Genomic DNA, 23,831 nt, shown 5'->3' with positions numbered 1-23,831 from the left:
CAAGAGAAGGACTTGACATTAGGCTTTGGCCCAATAAAGGGAATGGACATGACGAATTGTGTGGGCCCTTAGTCAAGGCTGGTATGTGGTGTATTGACTTGATATTTATTATGTGATAGTTCGGGATTTCCGGTGAGACAGCAGTCAGAGGTTCGGTACTTCAGCACTACTTGCGAGGTGAGTTATCCTCACTGTACTCAAGGGTCTAAGGCACCAAGGCCGACCGTTTGATTTGTTAGTTGGGATTGTTACTGTTGTGATATGTTAGCTCGGTATCCTGGTAGATAGGATGGTATTATGTTGGTATGATCTGTTAGATCGGTATCCTGGTAGAAAGGATGGGGTTATGCTTGGAGACTTGTAGTTGGTTCGACTACCTGTATACTGTTAGGTGGTTATCTGTTATATGTGCACATGATTGATTGGTACCCGAGGGTATTCCATCCCGAGGATGATAGGACCCTAGTATGTTATCTCTATAGACTGTTATATGATTATATGATATAGGTGCACATGTTTGATTGGTTATGGGCATTCCAACCCGATGGTTGTGGGCCGAGAGCATTCCATCCCGAGGATGATTGGGCTCGTAGTATATTGGCATTCCAACTCGATGGTTGAGGGGCCTGGGGTATTCCATCCTGATGGATGACTGGACCCATAATATCTGCTATATATTTATTGTGTGTGGGCATTCCAACCCGATGGTTGAAGGGCCTGGGGTATTCCATCCCGACGGATGATTGGACCCATAGTATGCTATTTGTTATTGTATGTGTATTGTTGTGTGTATGGGTATTTTGGTGGTAACTCACTAAGCTTTCGGGCTTACAGTTTCAGTTTATTGTTTCAGGTTCAGCGGATGACCGCGGAAAGGCGAAGGCGTGACCGTACACTTCCTCGATTTATGATTATGATTTCTGGGAACTCTGATGTTAGACTATTTTGAAAACAAATTGTAATAACTAAATGGTTTTTAAATGCTTTAAAAAGTTTTAAATTGGCTCGAATTTTATGGATGTTACATCTTTATGGTTGACGGTTCAAATATCGTCTGGAAAATAGATAAAGCTAGGTGTTAGCTTAGCAGTAGATTATACTGCCGGTTCAAAAAAAATTGCAAAAACAAGTAAAATAGATTACATATAGCTATAGATTCAAGAAAATGTGTGTACTCGATTAACATAAAAAACATTGTATATATTCTCTTTAACTATCACAAGTCCCATATTTTAGTACAAAGACGTCCTCAAATGAGTGTCCTAGTGGTAAGAATGCAAAATTATATAAGAGAGGTCCGAGGCTCAAATATAGACAACACCTTCTTAGTATGTACACTTTAAGATTTACCTTCTCATATTGAGTGTAAGACTAGTTGGTTAGAGACAATACCCTTTTTATATTGACAAAGACAAATAAATCCCCTCAAATCATATAGCACAAAACAAAGTGGAATAACTCTCCAATTTGTTGAGAAAATATAACTCTAAAAACTCAATATTGTTTTTTGCATAGTTCCATGCCTTGGTGTGTGTATATATATATATATATATATATATATATATATATATATATATATATATATATATATATAAACTACCAACTTGTAAGAATAAGATTAGGAAACTTAAACCAACTTGCTTAAGCTCCAAGTTTACTTGGACTCCAAGTCCTACACGACTTAGGATTCCAACAATCACCCCCGAATCTCTAAGTCCTTCTAGAGAATTCTTCGATCTCGATCAAGCTCCACATTTCCTTGAACTTGGTTCGAGCTAGTGGTTTTGTAAGAATATCCGCCCTTTGTTCTTCACCGGGAATGTATTCCACCTCCACTTGATTGTTTTCAACACAATTACGAATAAAGTGAAACCTCATGTGAATGTGTTTACTCCTTCCATGAAAAACGACATTTTTCGTTAGTTCGATAGCCGACTTGTTATCAACTCTAAGAACCACTTTCTCTTGTGTCTTATTCATGATTTCTCCGAGCAAATCTTGAAGCCATATTGCTAGACATGCGGTCGCCGTGGCCACCATGAATTCCGCCTCGCAAGATGATAAAGCAACGATATCTTGCTTTTGCGAACACCATGTAATTGGAGATGACCCGTAGTAGAAAATGTGACCGGTTGTGCTTTTTCTGTCATCCGGGTCAACATTATGACTACTATCACTATAACAATAAGTCGCCTTTTTCCCATCCTCTCGTACTTGATTCCGTATCCCGTTGTTCCTCGTAAGTACCTTAGAATGTGTTTGATTACACCACCATGTGATTCTCTTGGAATTTGCATGTATCGGCTAACAACTCCAACTGCATATGCCATATCGGGTCTTGTTTGCAAGAGATATCTAAGACATCCTACCACCTTTCGATATTGTGTCGGGTTGATTTCGGGTTCATCTTCGGCCTTCGACAATTTATTTCCCGGTTCCATTGGAATGTGGTCGGATTGCAATCATGTAAATCGGCTTCTTTTAGAATGCGTTGAGCATATGCTTCTTGATTTATAGTAATCCCCGATTCCTCTTGCTTAACGTCAATTACAAGGTAATACGTCAATCTTCCAAGATCCGACATCTCAAAGTTCTTGGACATCTCTAATTTGAACCTCTTGATCATGCTCAAATTTGTACCTATGACAAATAAATCATCAACATAAATTGCTAAAATTAGCAAGTTAGATCCTTCACTTTTCTGGTACACGGATGGTTCTTTCATGCACTTTTGAAATTTCATACTCTTCAAAATCCCGTCAAGCTTCGTGTTCCATGCTCAAGGTGCTTGTCTTAGACCATATAGTGCTTTCGTAAGGTGATATACTTTATTCTCGTTGCCTTTCTTTATATAGCCTTCCGGTTGCGATACGTAAACGGTTTCCTTTAATTCTCCATGTTAGAATGTCGTTTTAACATATAAGTGGTGAAGCTCCCACCCATGAGTAGCAGCTAAGGCTATAAGAAATCGGATGGTTTCGATTCGAGCTACCATGGAAAATACTTCTTGAAAATTAATACCGGGTTGTTGCACGTAACCTTTAGCAACCAACCTTGCCTTGTATTTATTAATTGTGTCGTCTGCATTTTTCTTCAATTTGAACACCCACTTGAGTCCAATTGGCTTCACCCCCATAGGCTTGTTCACGAGAGTCCAAGTATTATTCTTGTTTATCGAATTAATTTCCGCATCCATGGCTTTGACCCACTCTGGTTCTTTCTTCGCTTCTTGTGACAACCCGAAATCTACTCCGTCACTGTAACCCGTTTCCGTTAATAAAAGTTAGTCCTATTAAAATTTTCCGTTAACTTTTATTTATTAAAATAATTCATTGTGAGTTATTAAAATAATATATATTTAATGACGGAATAAAAACAACTAAGTCGGGTTACGGTTAGTTTACCGGGTAAAAACATTTAGCTCCGTTTAAACGACAGTGTATGGTGGGTCCCCACTAGGCAGCCATATATAAAGGAGGAGTGTCCACCTTTAGAGCCTTTTCCCCACCTTGGAGCTTTCTCTCTCTACTTTCTCTCTCTAAAATCGGGTTTGGCTCAAGAACACCACTTTCAAGCCTCAAAAATCAAAGGTAATCTTCCTAACTTGTTGTTTAACTTAGTATTCATGCCATCTCAAGTTTGAATCATCCAAATACCTCAACATGCATGTGTTTACGGTTTGGGGAGCCTCCCAAAACCGTGAACTCCTATATGCGGGTTTTGAAGCCCCAAAACACTTCCAAACCTTCTCTAATGCTTAGATATAGCTTAGATACTTGCATGCATGAACTAAGGAACCCAAAATCGTGACTTTTGGCCATAAACTTGAGTTTACGGTTCTTGAACATTCAAGAACCGTAAACCCAAAACCGTAAACACCTCAAATGGTGTTTTGATGCCCCTAAACCCTTCCTTAGCTTGTTTGATGAACATGAAACTAGTGTAGATGAGCTTAGGACCCCAAAACATGAAATGGTTGAAATGGTCAAGGGTTTACGGCCGTAAACCCCAGAGTTTACGACCGTAAACTCCCAAGAAGTGGTCAAGGGTTTACGACCGTAAACCCTAGAGTTTACGACCGTAAACTCCCAAAGAGTGGTCCAAGGACCGTAAACTCCAAGGGAGTACCCAATTGAACCCTAATCACTTCCCAAGCCCTCGAATTGATCCTAGGAGCCTTCCTTGTGATGCATGAGACCTTTAGACACACAAACTCACCATTTCCATGAGTTTACGGCCGTAAACTCATGGGGGAAATGGTCTCCCAACCGTAAACACACTTAAGTGTGGCAAAGTGAAGTGTAAACTCCATAGTGAGGCCATACACTCCTTAGATGCAACCTTTAGCACTCCTAACACTTGAAACAAAGTGTTTTCATACATTAAAGTGCCTTTACTCACTTAATTAGTGATTACACAACTAATTAGATACTTTATACATCACTACATGTTACATAGGATCCGTGTGTGTGTTCAAGTCCTCACTTGACACCTAGCATCCTACCCGACGTTTCCATCCACTTCACTCACTACAGGTGAGTTCATACCCCTAAATGAACCTTTTTAAATGTTTTTAACTGTTTTATGGGGGGGAATACAAGTTGAACCAAATAAGTTATAGTAACAATCGCATGTGGATTATAACTTGCAACCAAAAGGATTTTCTACACTATTAACCGTTTTTACCACCAAAAAGGGATTTTCTATACTTTCAACTATATTGCCAATTAAACTGTTTTCAAATGCTTACCAAATTCATTTTCGTGTAAATCACTATAAAACTATTTTTCCAAAAATTCGTTTAAACTATTTTTATTCTCAAACCATATCTTCACCAATATATTTATATAAGTAAGACTTGAAGGACTTAGGACTAATAGCTCACCTTATTTCCTGTTCTTGTTTGATTGTGGGCTTAGGGTATTTTGTTATTAGTCCGACTCTCGTTGAATTCTTAGTTATATATCTTATATATTTGTGTCAGATATAAAAGTTTTCATATCAGTTCAATGCCTTTGGATATCAAAGACATGCAACCAACAATACTATTTAACTATAATAGGTATAGTTAAGGGATACTACTCACTACTACTATTGCCATGACAACTACTAGAGTCAGTTCAGTTGTGAGTCAATATATGCTATGTACTATACAAGAGAACACTATATACTATACAAGAGAACACTATATACTATACGAGGAGAACATTATGTACTATACAAAGAGAACACTACATACTATACAAGAGAACTTACTAAAACAGAATGTGACATACTATTTCTCGATACGACACATCTTTGTGCTATCACCGCGTAACTAGAGTCTCCTGGAGGGAGAACGGGCATTATGTGTATAGATCTATACGGGACAGACACTCCCACATCCCGACTGCTAGCTACAGTCCGAGCCGTCTAGGCCCAGGGGTGACAAAATGTCACATCTACATATGACTCGGAGGGTCAAAGGGATTCGATCGTCAATCAGCATGGTTACGTACGAGTTCACATTCAAACATTTAATTAATACTTTAAGAATTAAAGGCAACAGACTCCCTGAGGAGTATTGTACATTTAATACTACCTGGAGCCTGCATTTCATCACATATGGCCGACAGTGATACTGTTGGGGTAAAACATTTTTCTCATTACTATACATGAATAAAGTCTAAAACTATATTTTCAAACTAATAACTACTGGGAAAACTTGTACATTATCAAAGGAACAAACAAACCACCGGGTCTTGGTGAAGACTACTTTTTCTGGAAAACATAGGGTTTTCTAGGGCTCATACTATTTTCGAACACCGAAACTTTCTTTTACAATGTATAATTGTGAATATTTTTATACAGGAAATGACACTAAATACTTATGAACTCACCAGCTTTATGCTGATAAACGTTTTCAAAATAACTTGTATTCTCAGGTCATCAGTAGACAGGTATGGATGCAGCTTCTGAGAAGACGGAGCACACATAAGACTCCACTTTATTTTGATTGTATTTTTGGTGTCTAACAGTTGTACCGAACACGTTTGTATTACAATTATTATCTTAATGCAATGGATGTTGTTGCTTGTCTTTACTATTATGCTTTGTTATGATACTGTACATGACGTCCTCCACCCCAGAACGTATTCCGCCGTTCTCGGTTTTGGGGTGTGACAGATTGGTATCAGAGCACTGTTTATAGTGAATCAAGTATATCAACCCATAAAAGATATACAAACTATAAACACATCGGGACTAAAACACTCTGAACAAGAATATATACTTTTAAATAATAAAATATTTAACTAAGTATATATATACATTCATTCATACAAAGGGTCAGTATCATACTAGAACAGAACAAAAGTATTAAGATTGTTGAACATCACAGTTAGGCTTAGAGACATATGGCCAAAACTAGGCGGATGTAGCCTGATCAACTACATTTTCCTAGGAGTGGCTAGCATGTGCCTAAGAATGGTTGTGGTGTTGCAACAAGTCTAAAACTTACCAATACTGCTACAAGAACATCAGAACAAGAATACTATAGGAGTATTCTACATCCTAGTTACAACATATGTGAGAACTAAAAGGGTCGTTACTAGTAGGGCAATAGTTGCTAAGTGGATACACCACGGTTACATGTGACTAAGGCGTTATAGACTTAGAATCTGTGACCTTTGCTTCATTTCCTGTTCTTGTTTGATTGTGGTCTTGGAGTTAGGGTCACTTATTCGGAGGTCTATTCTGCTTCGATTACATGTAATTGGTATGCACTATGCAAATATTGGGTCGACTAATAACGATCATCTTATAAGTAATCTAGATTAGCGCGCCTATCAATTTCTTTCCCCATTCTCGCGTAAATGGCATCACCGCATCCCGAGCGGAAGCCGTGGAACTCCGAGCACGTCAGAGGACGCACGAGCGACATCTTCAGGGAGTTGTGCGCCAACTGGCTGATCTTAGGGTTTGCCCCAAAGGATCCCCGTCGCCAGTAAAAGATGCCAACTCATCCTTCCCTTTTGATTAAGGAATAGCCTTCTTTTCTATAATCGATAGAGTACATGCCTGTAAACATTCCTAACTTTGGAAGTACTCTAGCCAGACTACTAAACTGCCAACATTTTTCCTTGATGGTTTGATGTAAGACCTCCTGTTAGGTCATTTTCTTTCCCGAACTCATTATACATCAGTAATACCAGTAATATTGGCAGTATCTAATCGATGGGGAAGTTGTGCTTTTGGGTGTCCCTAACCTGGTAGTACATTCCCCTTTTGTTTTTCGGACTATAGAGATTTAGTCCAAGAAACACTCTTATCCTGTTTACAAACCAATTCTTACTATTGTCATCATTTTCGTAATCTTTCAGTACAGGATGCCGCCTCGCAAGCGTCCAACCAGGAGAACTCCCGCAACTCGAACTCCACCCCCACCACCTACACTGCCGGTTCCTCCGCAGTTCGACCCGGTGTTGTTCCAAACAGCCGTGACTGCAGCCGTGACCGCCGCTCTGGCGCAAGTCAATTCTGGTGGTGCCAGTGGAGGTGGATTGGGAACTAACTCTAGCCAGGGTGAAACCCACCCCCGTGCTCGGGAATGCACCTACAAAGATTTCATCAGTTGCAAGCCTACCTACTTCAACGGGACCGGGGGAATCCTCGCCCTAACCCAATGGTTCGAAAGAACCGAAGCAGTATTCGAAATGTGCTCCTGCCCCGAAGGGAGCAAGATAAAGTTTGCTACTTGTACCCTTACCCAAAGGGCCCTAACATGGTGGAATGGCCATGTCAAAGCACTCTCCCTGGTAGCAGCTAACGCCATGGGTTGGGATACACTGAAAGACCTAATGATGACAGACTACTGCCCAAAGGGAGAAATTCAGAAATTGGAGGAGGAACTCTGGAATCTCAAAATGCAGGGTTCCGATATAGTAGCTTACACCACCCGGTACTGCGAGCTGGTAGCCCTATGCCCTAACATGATTCCCTCGGAAGCTAAGAAGATTGAGCGATACATCGGGGGCCTAGTGCCTCCGTATCGTGGGAACGTTCTATCATCAAGACCAACGACATTTGAAAGTGCCAAGGAGTTGGCCCAAATGCTTATCGATCATGAAGTTCCCCGTGCTCCATCAACAACTACAACCATCACTACTGCTCCAACTCACGCCTCCGACAACAAGAGAAAGCAGGGGGATCGAAAGAAGGGTAAATCAGTCAAATCCTCTTTCAGTAACCAGCAAATGGTGGCTGTCCATGCTGCCACTACTCCTACTGCCCCCGTGCCCGCCAAAACATATGCGGGGAATCTACCCAAGTGCGATAAGTGCGCCTTCCATCATAACGGCCCATGCCGTGAAATGCACTGCACCAATTGCGACCGGAAGGGCCACACCATCCGGTTCTGCAGAGCACCTCCCAAACCTATTTCCCAATTTCCCAGTTCGGGAGCGAGCCAGGCCTGCTATGGCTGTGGCGAAGTCGGACATTTCAAAAGGAATTGTCCAAAGACTGGCAACGCGGGAGGAGCAGGTAGACTACTTGCTATTGGCCATAATGAGGCTGTAGCAGACCCCACCGTAGTCACGGGTACGTTCCTTCTCGATAACTATTATGCTTGTATTCTATTCGATAGTGGGGCAGAAAGAAGTTTCGTAAATCAAAACTTTAAACACTTACTCAAACAATCACCGCAATCACTGAAAGAAACCTTCGTCGTAGAAATGGCTAACGGAAAAACGGAAAGTTCTAACGAAATCTACATAGGTTGTACCCTCACGCTAGATAATCATTCGTTTCCTATCGATCTCATACCAGTAGCGATCAAGAGCTTTGATGTCATCATAGGCATGGACTGGTTGAGTCTCCATCATACCGACATCCTGTGTTTCGACAAAGCCATCCGTTTGAACTTGCCCAACAATGAAACATTGATGATTTACGGAGACAAACCCAGTACGAGCCTTCGCATCATCTCGAGCATTCAAGCTCAGAAATACTTGCGCAAGGAATATCGCGCATTCCTTGCACACGTTGTCGACACGAGCCGGAAAACGAAAGAACTCAAAGATTTCCTCGTCGTGTGCGACTTCCCTGACATCTTTCCAGAGGAACTGCTAGGCCTACCTCCCAAACGTCAAGTCGAGTTCAGAATCGATTTAATTCCAGGAGCTACCCCCGTAGCTAAATCGCCCTATCGTCTAGCGTCTGCTGAGATGCAAGAACTATCCGGCCAACTTAACGAACTGCTCAATAAGGGCTTTATAAGACCAAGCTTCTCACCCTGGGGAGCACCAGTCTTGTTCGTAAAGAAGAAAGACGGATCGTTCCGCATGTGCATCGACTACAGAGAACTCAACAAGCTGACAATCAAGAACCGTTATCCCCTTCCTCGTATAGACGATTTATTTGATCAACTGCAAGGGGCGAGTTACTTTTCCAAAATTGATCTAAGGTCCGGGTATCACCAGTTGCGAGTGCTCGAGGAGGATGTTCCGAAGACAGCCTTCCGGACTCGTTACGGGCACTACGAGTTCGTAGTGATGCCGTTCGGACTGACCAATGCGCCCGCAGTCTTCATGGACTTGATGAATAGAGTATGCCGTCCTTACTTGGATCAGTTCGTCATCGTCTTCATTGATGATATACTTATCTACTCTAGAAGTGAGGAAGAGCATAGCGATCATCTGCGACAGGTCCTGGAAACTCTACGATCGGAGAAGCTTTACGCAAAGTTCTCAAAGTGCGAATTTTGGATCCGAAGAGTCGAATTCTTAGGACACGTGGTTAGCAAAGAAGGAATCCACATGGACCCATCCAAGATTAAAGCTATTGAGAACTGGTCAGCACCGAAGACGCCTACAGAAATTCGCCAATTTCTAGGCCTCGCTGGCTACTACCGAAGATTCATTCAGAATTTCTCTCGGATCGCGAAGCCTCTTACGGCATTGACCCAGAAAGGCGTGACCTTTGACTGGGAAGAAAAACAAGAGAAGGCATTCCGAACCCTGAAGCAAGCCTTGTGCACCGCGCCGATACTGTCCCTCCCCGAAGGGACAGATGACTTCGTAGTATATTGCGATGCATCCAATCAGGGGCTCGGCTGTGTTCTGATGCAACGAGGTAAGGTCATCGCCTACGCCTCAAGACAGCTGAAGACACACGAAGTCAACTACACCACGCACGACCTCGAGCTAGGAGCGGTCGTGTTCGCCCTAAAGATATGGAGACACTATCTGTATGGTACAAAGAGCACCATCTATACCGACCACAAAAGCCTCCAACACATCTTCAACCAGAAGGAGCTCAACATGAGACAACGACGGTGGGTCGAGCTACTCAATAACTACGAATGTGAAATTCGTTACCACCCGGGTAAAGCCAATGTAGTAGCAGACGCCCTAAGTCGGAAGGAATATTCTGGGCGAAGAGTCAAGTCCCTAACCATGAATATCCATTCGCATCTACCCGCATAAATTAAGGGAGCACAGCTTGAAGCTTTGAAACCGGAAAATGTGGCGGGAGAGTCCCTGCGAGGAATGGATAAGAATCTGGTAGTCAAGGATGACGGAGCTTACTACCTCATGGACCGGATCTGGACACCGCGACACGGTGGCTTCAGAGACTTAGTCATGAAAGAAACGCACAACACTCGATATTCCATTCACCCAGGTTCAGATAAGATGTACCTGGATCTCAAGAAATCGTACTGGTGGCCTAACATGAAAGCGGAAATCGCTACCTTCGTGAATAAGTGCCTTACTTGCGCTAAGGTCAAGGTCGAATACCAGAAACCCTCGGGTCTTCTCCAACAGCCAGAGATACCTGAATGGAAGTGGGAGAGAATTACTATGGATTTCATTACCAAATTGCCCAAATCTCCGAGTGGGTACGACACCATTTGGGTGATTGTCGACCGGCTAACCAAATCCGCCCACTTCCTTCCTATCAAGGAAAATTTCAAAATGGAGAGACTTACGCGAATTTACATCCAAGAGGTAGTCCGACTGCACGGTGTACCTGTGTCCATTATTTCCGATCGGGATAGAAGGTTCACCTCGAGGTTCTGGCAGTCACTACAGAAGGCTCTTGGAACTAAGCTGGATATGAGCACAGCATACCATCCTCAAACCGATGGACAAAGTGAGAGAACTATTCAAACCTTGGAGGATATGCTGCGAGCCTGTGTAATCGACTTTGGTAAGGCGTGGGATACCCACTTACCCCTAGTCGAGTTTTCCTACAACAACAGTTATCACACAAGCATCAAAGCTGCCCCATTCGAAGCCCTATACGGCCGGAAGTGCAGATCCCCTCTGTGCTGGGCCGAGGTAGGCGACACTCAATTAGCTAAGGGACGAGTTCCTGACGGCACTCTCACCGGTCCAGAAATCATCCGCGAGACCACCGAAAAGATCGTACAAATCCGAGCACTACTAAAAGCCTCAAGAGACCGACAGAAAAGCTACGCAGACAAACGGAGGAAACCCTTGGAATTCCAGGTGGGAGACCGAGTCCTTTTGAAAGTCTCACCCTGGAAAGGCTTGATACGCTTCGGAAAGCGCGGAAAGCTAAATCCAAGATACATAGGTCCTTTTGAGATTCTCGCTAGAATCGGCCCCGTAGCTTACAAACTCAATCTACCCCGCGAACTTAGTAATGTGCATCCTACCTTCCACGTCTCGAACTTGAAAAAGTGCCTATCCGAATAGACTCTCATTATTCCACTCGATGAAATCGAGATCAATGAGAGCCTCAACTTCGTGGAAGAACCTGTGGAGATCATGGACCGAGAGGTCAAACGAACGAAGCAAAGCCGCATCCCGATTGTGAAGGTTCGTTGGAACGCCAAACGAGGACCAGAGTTCACTTGGGAGCGCGAGGATCAAATGAAACTTAACTATCCTCATCTCTTTGCTTAGTTGTGTTGTAATAACGTAACTGCTTGAATTCTGAATTTCGGGACGAAATTCCCTCTAACGGGGTGATGATGTGACAACCCGAAATCTACTCCGTCACTGTAACCCGTTTCCGTTAATAAAAGTTAGTCCTATTAAAATTTTCCGTTAACTTTTATTTATTAAAATAATTCATTGTGAGTTATTAAAATAATATATATTTAATGACGGAATAAAAACAACTAAGTCGGGTTACAGTTAGTTTACCGGGTAAAAACATTTAGCTCCGTTTAAACGACAGTGTATGGTGGGTCCCCACTAGGCAGCCATATATAAAGGAGAAGTGTCCACCTTTAGAGCCTTTTCCCCACCTTGGAGCTTTCTCTCTCTACTTTCTCTCTCTAAAATCGGGTTTGGCTCAAGAACACCACTTTCAAGCCTCAAAAATCAAAGGTAATCTTCCTAACTTGTTGTTTAACTTAGTATTCATGCCATCTCAAGTTTGAATCATCCAAATACCTCAACATGCATGTGTTTACGGTTTGGGGAGCCTCCCAAAACCGTGAACTCCTATATGCGGGTTTTGAAGCCCCAAAACACTTCCAAACCTTCTCTAATGCTTAGATATAGCTTAGATACTTGCATGCATGAACTAAGGAACCCAAAATCGTGACTTTTGGCCATAAACTTGAGTTTACGGTTCTTGAACATTCAAGAACCGTAAACCCAAAACCGTAAACACCTCAAATGGTGTTTTGATGCCCCTAAAACCTTCCTTAGCTTGTTTGATGAACATGAAACTAGTGTAGATGAGCTTAGGACCCCAAAACATGAAATGGTTGAAATGGTCAAGGGTTTACGGCCGTAAACCCCAGAGTTTACGACCGTAAACTCCCAAGAAGTGGTCAAGGGTTTACGACCGTAAACCCTAGAGTTTACGACCGTAAACTCCCAAAGAGTGGTCCAAGGACCGTAAACTCCAAGGGAGTACCCAATTGAACCCTAATCACTTCCCAAGCCCTCGAATTGATCCTAGGAGCCTTCCTTGTGATGCATGAGACCTTTAGACACACAAACTCACCATTTCCATGAGTTTACGGCCGTAAACTCATGGGGGAAATGGTCTCCCAACCGTAAACACACTTAAGTGTGGCAAAGTGAAGTGTAAACTCCATAGTGAGGCCATACACTCCTTAGATGCAACCTTTAGCACTCCTAACACTTGAAACAAAGTGTTTTCATACATTAAAGTGCCTTTACTCACTTAATTAGTGATTACACAACTAATTAGATACTTTATACATCACTACATGTTACATAGGATCCGTGTGTGTGTTCAAGTCCTCACTTGACACCTAGCATCCTACCCGGCGTTTCCATCCACTTCACTCACTACAGGTGAGTTCATACCCCTAAATGAACCTTTTTAAATGTTTTTAACTGTTTTATGGGGGGGGGGGGAATACAAGTTGAACCAAATAAGTTATAGTAACAATCGCATGTGGATTATAACTTGCAACCAAAAGGATTTTCTACACTATTAACCGTTTTTACCACCAAAAAGGGATTTTCTATACTTTCAACTATATTGCCAATTAAACTGTTTTCAAATGCTTACCAAATTCATTTTCGTGTAAATCACTATAAAACTATTTTTCCAAAAATTCGTTTAAACTATTTTTATTCTCAAACCATATCTACACCAATATATTTATATAAGTAAGACTTGAAGGACTTAGGACTAATAGCTCACCTTATTTCCTGTTCTTGTTTGATTGTGGGCTTAGGGTATTTTGTTATTAGTCCGACTCTCGTTGAATTCTTAGTTATATATCTTATATATTTGTGTCAGATATAAAAGTTTTCATATCAGTTCAATGCCTTTGGATATCAAAGACATGCAACCAACAATACTATTTAACTATAATAGGTATAGTTAAGGGATACTACTCACTACTACTATTGCCATGACAACTACTAGAGTCAGTTCAATTGTGAGTCAATATATGCTATGTACTATACAAGAGAACACTATATACTATACAAGAGAACACTATATACTATACGAGGAGAACATTATGTACTATACAAAGAGAACACTACATACTATACAAGAGAACTTACTAAAACAGAATGTGACATACTATTTCTCAATACGACACATCTTTGTGCTATCACCGCGTAACTAGAGTCTCCTGGAGGGAGAGCGGGCATTATGTGTATAGATCTATACGGGACAGACACTCCCACATCCCGACTGCTAGCTACAGTCCGAGCCGTCTAGGCCCAGGGGTGACAAAATGTCACATCTACATATGACTCGGAGGGTCAAAGGGATTCGATCGTCAATCAGCATGGTTACGTACGAGTTCACATTCAAACCTTTAATTAATACTTTAAGAATTAAAGGCAACAGACTCCCTGAGGAGTATTGTACATTTAATACTACCTGGAGCCTGCATTTCATCACATATGGCCGACAGTGATACTGTTGGGGTAAAACATTTTTCTCATTACTATACATGAATAAAGTCTAAAACTATATTTTCAAACTAATAACTACTGGGAAAACTTGTACATTATCAAAGGAACAAACAAACCATCGGGTCTTGGTGAAGACTACTTTTTCTGGAAAACATAGGGTTTTCTAGGGCTCATACTATTTTCGAACACCGAAACTTTCTTTTACAATGTATAATTGTGAATATTTTTATACAGGAAATGACACTAAATACTTATGAACTCACCAGCTTTATGCTGATAAACGTTTTCAAAATAACTTGTATTCTCAGGTCATCAGTAGACAGGTATGGATGCAGCTTCTGAGAAGACGGAGCACACATAAGACTCCACTTTATTTTGATTGTATTTTTGGTGTCTAACAGTTGTACCGAACACGTTTGTATTACAATTATTATCTTAATGCAATGGATGTTGTTGCTTGTCTTTACTATTATGCTTTGTTATGATACTGTACATGACGTCCTCCACCCCAGAACGTATTCCGCCGTTCTCGGTTTTGGGGTGTGACACTTCTTCAACCGATACTGGCTCGTCATTGGTTGTTAGAAGGAGTTCTTCGAGATTATCAAGATCAAGCTCATAATCTTGAAATCGTCTTGGAGGTACTCTTGTTCTCGAGGGCCTTTGGTTTACATTTCCTAGTTGAACATTATTATTGACCGGACTTGGTTGTTCATTATCTTGTACTTCCGCTCCGTCTCCAATCTCATGATCCGATTCAATCGTTTCAATTGGATCATTATTTACACCGTTTCATTGGTTGTTGTTCGTCTTGTCTCTCGGATAGTCCCATGGTATTATGAATGAGCCCGGTTCTTCATTGTTGGTTCCTGCTTCTTTAAACCAATCCCACCCTTTGGTTTCATCAAAAATAACATCCCGACTTACGATTATTTTTTGTGTCACCGGGTTAAATAATCGATAAGCTTTCGTACCCGGTTCGGAACCAACATGCACTAGTGGTCTTGATCTTGCATCAAACTTCTTTAGATTAACCGGTTCAACTTTTGCATGCGGTAGACACCCAAATATACGAACATTTTCTAAATTCGGTTTTCTTTTATACAACTTTTCGTATGGAGTTGTATCACCAAGGACTCTTGTGTAAACGTGATTGATTAGATTTGTTGAGTGATTTACCGCTTCTCCCCATAAGTAGTTTGGAACATTCATTGATTTCATTATACTTCGTGTCATGTCTATAAGTGTTCGGTTTCTTCGTTCCATAATACTGTTTTGTTGTGGAGAGTATGGGGCGGTAAGGTGGCGTTTGACTCCGTTTTGATCACAAAAAGATTTAAACTCGAGAGAAGTAAACTCAACTCCTCGATCACTTCTAAACACTTTCAAGGACTTTCCAATTTCATTCTCCACCAAAGCTTTGAATTTTTTGAAGTGTGTAAACGCCTCACTCTTTTCTTTCATGAGATAAATCCACGTAAATCGTGAAAAATCATCAATTAGTGTAAAAATATACCGATTTTGACCATTGGTTACCGGCGTGATCAGACCGCATAAATCATCATGAACTAGTTCCAATGGTCATTTTGCTTTGTATGTTGTCATAGTCGGGAATGACTTTCTTGTTTGCTTGCCCACCAAGCAAGACTCAAACAATTGATTCTCGTGATCAAATTTGGGTAACCCTTTGACTAAACCTTTCTTGGACATCCTTTTCATTCACTCAAAATTGATGTGCCCAAGTCTCGTATGCCATCGCCATGTATCTTCACTTAGTCTTGAATGAAGGTAGATAGGTACTCCAATTTGTAATTTTATTTTATAGAGGCGGTTTGGAGTTCTTTGTACCTTCATTAATAAGCAATTATCGGCATCGTGCATGGTCAAATAGTTGTCTTTCATTCGAATATCACACTCGACTTCAGTTGCTTGTACGAGACTAATAATATTTGTTCTTGAGATCCGGTATGTAGTAAATCTCCGTCATCAACCTTTATTGACCCCTTTTGCCTTGGAAAAGTATAGCACATTTTCCTTTGATTTTTACACACGAATTATCTCCAAATTTAACCCTCCCGGTTATGCCTTCATCAAGTTCGGAGAAAAATGACCGATTTCCCGTCATGTGATTGCTTGCCCCGTTATCCAAGTACGACAAATCTTTGTCTTGTGAGTCGTATCGAGACGGTATCACCTTTTCTTCGTTTAAAAATACGGTCTCGTGTAAAAATACGGTCTCGTCGGTATCGTCATATTCAGCAAAACTACTTTCTTGTAATTTTTTAATTCGGTCCGGACTTTGAGACACGAAGTGGCCCGGTTTTTCGCACCGGTAACAAATAATTTTGGACCGGTCTTTTTTTGGTTTGCGGTTCAGATCAGAATTAGAATTGGGCTTCTCACCTTGGGCTTGTGTTGAATTATTAGATTTATTTCCGTGTGGGTTGTGATTGGATTTGGGCCCATTTGAACTTTTTGATCCAGCTGACCCAGATCCAGATCCGTCTCTTTGATTATACCCACCAGATCCACCAGCCCCTTTCCATTTGCCCTTCGTCGCTCCATGATTCTTCCGATTCGAGCTTCCACCATGGTCGACGAATAGAGCCCTCGTCTGATCCTCACCACCGATCTCATCCTCCCTAATTCGCTCCTCATATGCCTTAAGTCTTCCCACAACATCCTCGAAGCCGATTGTCTTCAAGTCCAGTACTTGTTCCAAGGAAGCGACAATATGGATGAAGTTTCTCGGTACCGATTTTAGAAATTTCTTGACCATCTTGCGTTCTTCAACCGATTCACCAAGGGATGCTGCTTTAGATGCGATTCCAGCTAGTTTCCCTACAAACGAGTCGATCGATTCCGAGTCAGTCATCCTCAATCGGTCGAATTCTGCCATCAAGGTTTGTAACCTTGCCTCCTTTACACGATCTACACCTACATGTATTGTCTTGATTGCTTCCCAGAGTTATTTAAAAGTTTCCACATCGCCGATCTGTATAATCAGGGATTCAAGGATTGCCTGATACAAAAGCCCCATTGCCAAGTAGTTTTTCTCTTCATTCTCATCTGTTCCTGTGGCAATTACACTCCATGCCTTATGAATTCTTAACACAACCTTCATACACAGGGACCAAACTATGTAATTTGTGGAATTGAGCATGGGACATTGAACTGAGGTTGATCCAGTTTCCTTCACACTCACTGGAGCAGGTCCTCCGTCTCCCCCTACATCAGCCATGTTGACCTGACTCGTCAACAGGTAAAATCCGATCTCACAGCTTCTTGTTTCAAGCTCTGGTACCAATTCAAATCAAATAGCACAAAACAAAGTGGAATAGCTCTCCAATTTTATTGAGAAAATATAACACTAAAAACTCAATATTGTTTTTTGCATAGTTCCATGCCTCGGTATATATATATATATATATATATATATATATATATATATATATATATATATATATATATATATATAGGGTTAGGTTAAAATGTGGATTGACATCTATTGTGCGGACGTGTGGACAATAATATTCTTTGAGAATGACAAAGAAAATATGTTGTTTGATAATATGAATACGTTCAATCTTACATAACTATTGTCATTATCACACATTCTTACTAATTAAATCGTTTATAAGCTTATTATAGACTTATTATTATTATTCTCATTCTGTTAGAATGTTTATTGAATCGTATTCTGTCAGAATGAAAATTAGTGAAAAACGATGTGTGAGAACAAAAATGAATAAGAATTAGCGAGAATGCATGAAAATGACGATTTTTTGTAAGGTTGAACATATTCGCATTATTAAACAACTTATTCTCTGAGTAATTTTCATAGAATAACACTGTCCACACGTCCGCACAATAATTGTTCATCCACATTATAACCTAGCCCTATATATATATATATATATATATATATATATATATATATATATATATATATATATATATATATATATATATATTCCTAAACTACCAACTTGTAGAATAAGATTAGGAAACTTAAACCAAGTTGCTTAAGCTCCAAGTTTACTTGGACTCCACCTACACGACTTAGGATTCCAACATCCCCTATGCCATAGCAATAGATAGGGATGAACAACGGAACAGGTTACCCGCTTTCTGAATCGGAACTGTCTCGTAACCGCCAGTTCTAGAATCGGAATCGCTTAAAGCGGTTTCAATTCTGGTTCTCATTTTTAAGGAACCGCTACCTGCTGGTTACCCACTAGAACCGGTACACACACATACACACACACCTATATATATATATATATATATATATATATATATATATATATATATATATATATCATAATCATATACTTTATACAAGTATCATGAATAGCATAATTTAAAATCTTGAATTTTGAGTAATTTGTTTTGAACCTTTAAATGTCCATGTGTAATTTTCACTTTGAATTTAAACTATCCGAGTTCAAAATGAAATTTGTAGATAGTAGACATAATGTATTATTATGTTCAAGTTAAATTCAAACTCATAGATATATTCGTTTAACTATGGACTTCAATTGTTTGAATTCTTTATATCAAAAGATGAATTTAAGATACATGAAATCAGTGGAGTTTATTACTTAGCGATATTATTGATAACTTTTTTGTAAGTTTACAATAGATATACTTTTATAAATTGTAAAAATTCAACAAATTTAACGAACCGGGTACCCGGTGTTGGAGCCGTTACCCGCGATTCCGGTTTCAATATTTTAGGAACCGTCGGTTCCAGTTTTGGTTCCAGATAATTAAGGCAGGTAATTAGCTATGCTCATCCCTAGGAGTAGGGGTGTTATTCTATTTATTTAGTTTTTTAATAATTACATATTAACTGTAACCAAACTAAATAGAATTCAATGTAATCCGTTTCATGTTTATTCGGTTCGGCTTATATGGTAAACCCAGCATTTTAGGTGAGTTGTTTTAGTTCCAAAGTAGAAAAGTAAGATAAGATAATTTTCCGAAATGCCTTATTAATTTTTTTTTCATATATTACCCAAATCTTAAAACGTCATGCGTAAATATTTTCCATCCGTTAATGTTTGAGCCATTTATTTTGGCCGAATGATTTTCATTCATGGTAATCTTAGATAACTAGTTTGTTTTAGGTGAATGTTTTACCCATCTAAACGATTAAGACCAAATGAGTTGATGTATTATAAATACTACAAATTAAATTTTGTGGGAAACTAAAATGTATTGTTGTAGAGCAAATGTTTTTCATTCACAAATTACTTGTATTTTATAACATTTTAGAGGCGTACGAAAAATATATCTCATAATGTTTTAAAATATTAATTTATATTCTGTCCATTCGTCAGATTTATTTTGGATCACTTCTCCTTTTTAAAGTTGTAAATGTCGTATTGGATTCGTGGTTGAACCCAAACAATATAGATAAAAAGAAAATAAAACACAAAATTGTGTTGCAAAATAATTAATCTGTAAAAATAATTTTTAGAAATATTTATGTTATTCTTCATTTGGGTTATTCGGTTAATCTAAATAAACGGAAAGTCAACCTAATGCTACCTAATGAGATTATCCGTATTCGTACAACCTTCTGCTTAGGTTTGCAAAGGACTATATTAACACTTTTTCGAAAGTACAAGGGTCGAAAATACAATTTCCTTTTAAAAAATATTCCTCTCCTTTTTTCCCGTTCGCCCCTTCTCCCCTTCGCCCCTTAGGTACCTATTTAAGATTCCACTTGTTCGAAACTTCATCTTCCCGTTTCCCCATCGCTATTCAGCTCTCTCTATACCTGTCAATTGACGTTCTTCGGATTCTGTTGGGCTTAATGACTTCTCAGATGTTCTAATCTTGACTAATATTTCTCAAAATTTGAGGTATATTCTTTGACTACCTATTGTTAATTTCTAATTTTCTATTGGCCTCTTTATAATTTCAGATATAGGAAAAGTTAATACACGATGATATAAGAAATGCTGCTTTCGAAATTACCTGATTCTTGATTTTGCATCGTTTTACAGATTAAGGATTTCTTTCATATGCTTTTGTTATATTGTTTCTATAATTATGTTGTCATTTGAAGTCGATTTGTAGAAGTTAGTTGCTGCTCTTAGCTCTAATCGTTAATGGGATCGAGATATATTTTAACTTAAGTATATATCATTGTGGAACTTAGATTTTGGATTGGAATGGGGAAAAATCAGTTCGATGTATCTTTTATACTTTTATAGCTTTAGTTGCTGTTTCTTGTTAGTTTAAAAATTTTATGCTATTCAATAGTGAGTTTGACACTAGACATTATGTCTTAATTTGCATGTAAATGGAAATGAATCATGCCTTTTTTCCATGGATTATCTTTCCCTAACAGCTCAAATCCATGACATGTACCCAAGATTCTATGTCTTGAATCCATCTAGTTCAAAGTTTTCATGTGACTTTTGATTCTTGTTCTTCTTGATGTTAAAAAATTTTTTTTTTTTCAGTTTCAGGTGGATGATAGAGTACACTTCCTTGTATACAAATGGATAGGAGAGATACATCTGGATTCCTGAGTGGTGGATGTAGCTTGGTGGAAAGTTCCCATGTTCTGTTTATTTTGATCTATAGATGCTTATAGTTGTAAATAGTAATCGATTCTCTTACTACTTACCCAAACTCCCTTCAGAAAAATGGTTTACAATAACCTGAAGATCGATCTCAATGCAGCCTTTGTTTGTAATGATGACTTAAGTAAGAATTATGATTATGGTGATACCACCTTACGTTTGGCTTCCAGAAGTAACATTAGCTTTGTAAACTCTAGAGAACAACATAGCAAGAGTACACCCAAACATGGCTCCACATTGGTCCTCGGATTAGGGCCTACACCAACTACTTACTCCAATGATTTTTGTTCTGGAATCAACCGAAACAAAAAACAAGCCGATGAAGATTCAGTTCTTGAACTTTCCCTTTCTTACAATTCTAATGCTTCAAAGAGTCATCTGAATCGATTTTCTAATCATTACAGTGGATCTTTCGAAGCTAATAATGGTTTCGGAATTTCCGTTTTTGACGAGGGTGCCACATCAGCAAAAAAGTCAGGTGGCTATATTCCATCGCTTCTTCTAGCTCCAAGAATAAGTAGTACAACAAGCAAAACCTTACTCCAAAGATTTGAACTTTCTGAACATGGAGAAAAATCCGATCATGGTTGTCCATCCGAATCATCGGTTGTCTCAGGCTACTCAACAGGAACAACATCAGGTCAAACAGAATCTTTCATACCGCCTGGCGGCCGGAGGCGGTGCCGCCACCCAACAGGGTGCAGCAACGCCGCTAGGGGGAAGTGGGACTTCTGCATCAAACATGGTGGCGGAAAGAGGTGTGTGGTGGAAGGTTGTTCCCGGAGCGCTGAATTACAACCGGGGTTGTGCATCTCGCATGGCGGCGGCAGGCGGTGTTGGTTCCACGGTTGCACCAAGGGAGCTCAGGGAAGCACTAATTACTGCAAAGCTCATGGCGGCGGGAAGCGGTGTGTGTTTTCCGGTTGCACCACCGGTGCTGAAGGTAGTACTCAACTTTGTAAATCCCATGGCGGAGGAAAAAGATGTTTGTATGAAGGCGGCGGGATTTGCCCTAAAAGCGTACACGGGGGAACCAATTTTTGTGTGATGCATGGCGGTGGAAAGCGGTGCGTGGTGGCGGGGTGCACCAAGAGCGCGCGTGGCCGGACCCATTGTTGTGTGACACATGGCGGCGGGAAGCGGTGCAAATTTGAAAATTGCACCAAGTGCGCCCAAGGTAGCACGGATTTCTGTAAAGGCCATGGCGGCGGGAGGCGGTGCGGGTGGGTAGGAGGAGGAGGAGAGGGGAAGTGTGAGAAGTTTGCTAGAGGGAAAGGTGGTTTATGTATGGCACATGGGACTATGGTTCAAGTAAATGAGGGAGGTATTGGGCCACAACTCTTTCATGGGGTCGTGGCCAAGTCTGCATCTGACAATAACTCATTGTCGGGTGTCAGTGTTGTATCCAGTTCTATCGGTTGGTTAGAAAGGCCCGTGAAAAGACGACAGCTCATTCCGCCTCAAGTGCTTGTTCCTTCGTCTATGAAGACATGGGCGTTTTCGTCATTTACTCCAAACCATAAGGAAGGTGATGCTAGTGATGTTATGGTTCCTGAGGGGAGGGTCCATGGTGGTAGTTTGTTGTCGTTGCTTGGCGGGAGCTTGAAGGACGCTGTTATTGATAGGATCTGATTGAAGTTGATTTTTGTTACAGTTTTGCCTTTTTTTTTTTTTTTGTGTATAAAGTTTTGATTTCCCACATCGGAATAAGAGGAAGCTGTTAAACGGCTTATAAGTTTGTTTTGCGTACCTTAAAATATCAAAGACCAACAAACGATGTGATTGGGCCATGGATCCATGTATTTGGATTCAGGTTCAGGAAAGTCCCCGGGCCTTTATCGCAGAGATGCGGATCCGGAAACGGTTTGTGTTTCGGGCGATTGAATCCGGTTTGTATCAGTAATGGTTCAAAGGGGCTGAGACAAGTGTGGAGCCTAATGGATTCTGAATGCCCGAAGTTGATTTGGCCGAATAGTTACAGTCATTCACATGGTCGTTTGTGACTAACTGAACGGGGCCTATGATCTGTTGGTCTGTCTTTTTCTTGTTTAATTATTTTTCCCTTTGTAATTGTTTTTGTTCACAAAATAAAAATCTGTATAAAAATAATTTTGTTTTATAAAAAAGGAAAATATACAACACCGTCGAATGGTTGAATTTGATGTTAGATTTCAAGTAGTATAAAGAGTCAACTTGGCTAGGTTATACCACTAATCTGATCTTAGTTAAGTTAAAACATTTGATGTTCTGTAATTTATTATTATACTCTCAAAAAACTTTTGTGAATAAGTTTTGTTTTCCTTTTCAAAGATGTAACTTTTGTGCACACCATTATCCTACCTAGTTTTTGGTTTACTTGCTGCCGATCGAAACAAGAATAATGAGAAAAAGAAATAAGAGTTTTTTTGTTGTTCCCGTGATTTTCGTTTGAAGCAAAATACCAAAGAAAGTTTTTTGTGTGTTTTTCGCGTGAATCAAAAGAACAAGAAAAAAATCACAGAACTAGAGACCACCACCCTCTCAGAGCCCACTGTTCATCATCGTCTTCGTCTCGAACATCTCAAACCTGCAACACAAACCGGAAAACAAAAACCAAACAGATAAGGAAGAAATAAGAAAAGTGAAGGATTATTGCTTCTTTCTTTGATGTTGTCGAGAACAAGAAAAAGAGACATGCAATAAGAAAAGAAAAAGTATTGTTTACCTCTCCTTGATGCACACCAAATCGAGAAACTGCCCTTTCCCTCATCCGAGACCACAACATCGAGAACCTCTACCACCCTCGGACCATGTCGCAACCGAACACCACCATTACCACCTTATACGTGCCTGTTATAGCCTCCTTCAACCGCCAAAC

General features: G+C 40.1%; 2 protein-coding genes across 3 annotated transcripts; one reads left to right on the top strand and one right to left on the bottom strand.

Moving 5' to 3' along the window:
* Nucleotides 1-16,365: 16,365 nt before the first annotated feature.
* LOC145113099 (uncharacterized) lies at nucleotides 16,366-17,271 on the bottom strand. Its single transcript, XM_079049197.1, has one exon. It carries the CDS (start codon nucleotides 17,269-17,271, stop codon nucleotides 16,366-16,368), a length of 906 nt encoding a protein of 301 aa, XP_078905323.1.
* Nucleotides 17,272-20,104: 2,833 nt separating this feature from the next.
* Nucleotides 20,105-22,712, top strand: LOC145116103 (uncharacterized). 2 transcript variants are annotated; one of them, XM_079052458.1, is made up of 2 exons: nucleotides 20,105-20,245; nucleotides 20,858-22,712. In XM_079052458.1, exon 2 carries the CDS (start codon nucleotides 21,038-21,040, stop codon nucleotides 22,604-22,606), a length of 1,569 nt encoding a protein of 522 aa, XP_078908584.1. In that variant the 5' UTR covers nucleotides 20,105-20,245; nucleotides 20,858-21,037; the 3' UTR covers nucleotides 22,607-22,712. The 2 variants fall into 2 exon arrangements, with proteins under 2 accessions (XP_078908584.1, XP_078908583.1); XM_079052457.1 differs by having other exon boundaries at nucleotides 20,852-22,712.
* The last annotated feature ends 1,119 nt before the right edge of the window (nucleotides 22,713-23,831 follow it).

Source organism: Lactuca virosa, chromosome 5, assembly GCF_052849685.1.
Source record: "Lactuca virosa cultivar CGN04683 chromosome 5, Lactuca_virosa_CGN04683_v6, whole genome shotgun sequence".
NCBI lineage: Eukaryota > Viridiplantae > Streptophyta > Magnoliopsida > Asterales > Asteraceae > Lactuca > Lactuca virosa.
This window is presented reverse-complemented; position numbering and strand designations above follow the sequence as displayed.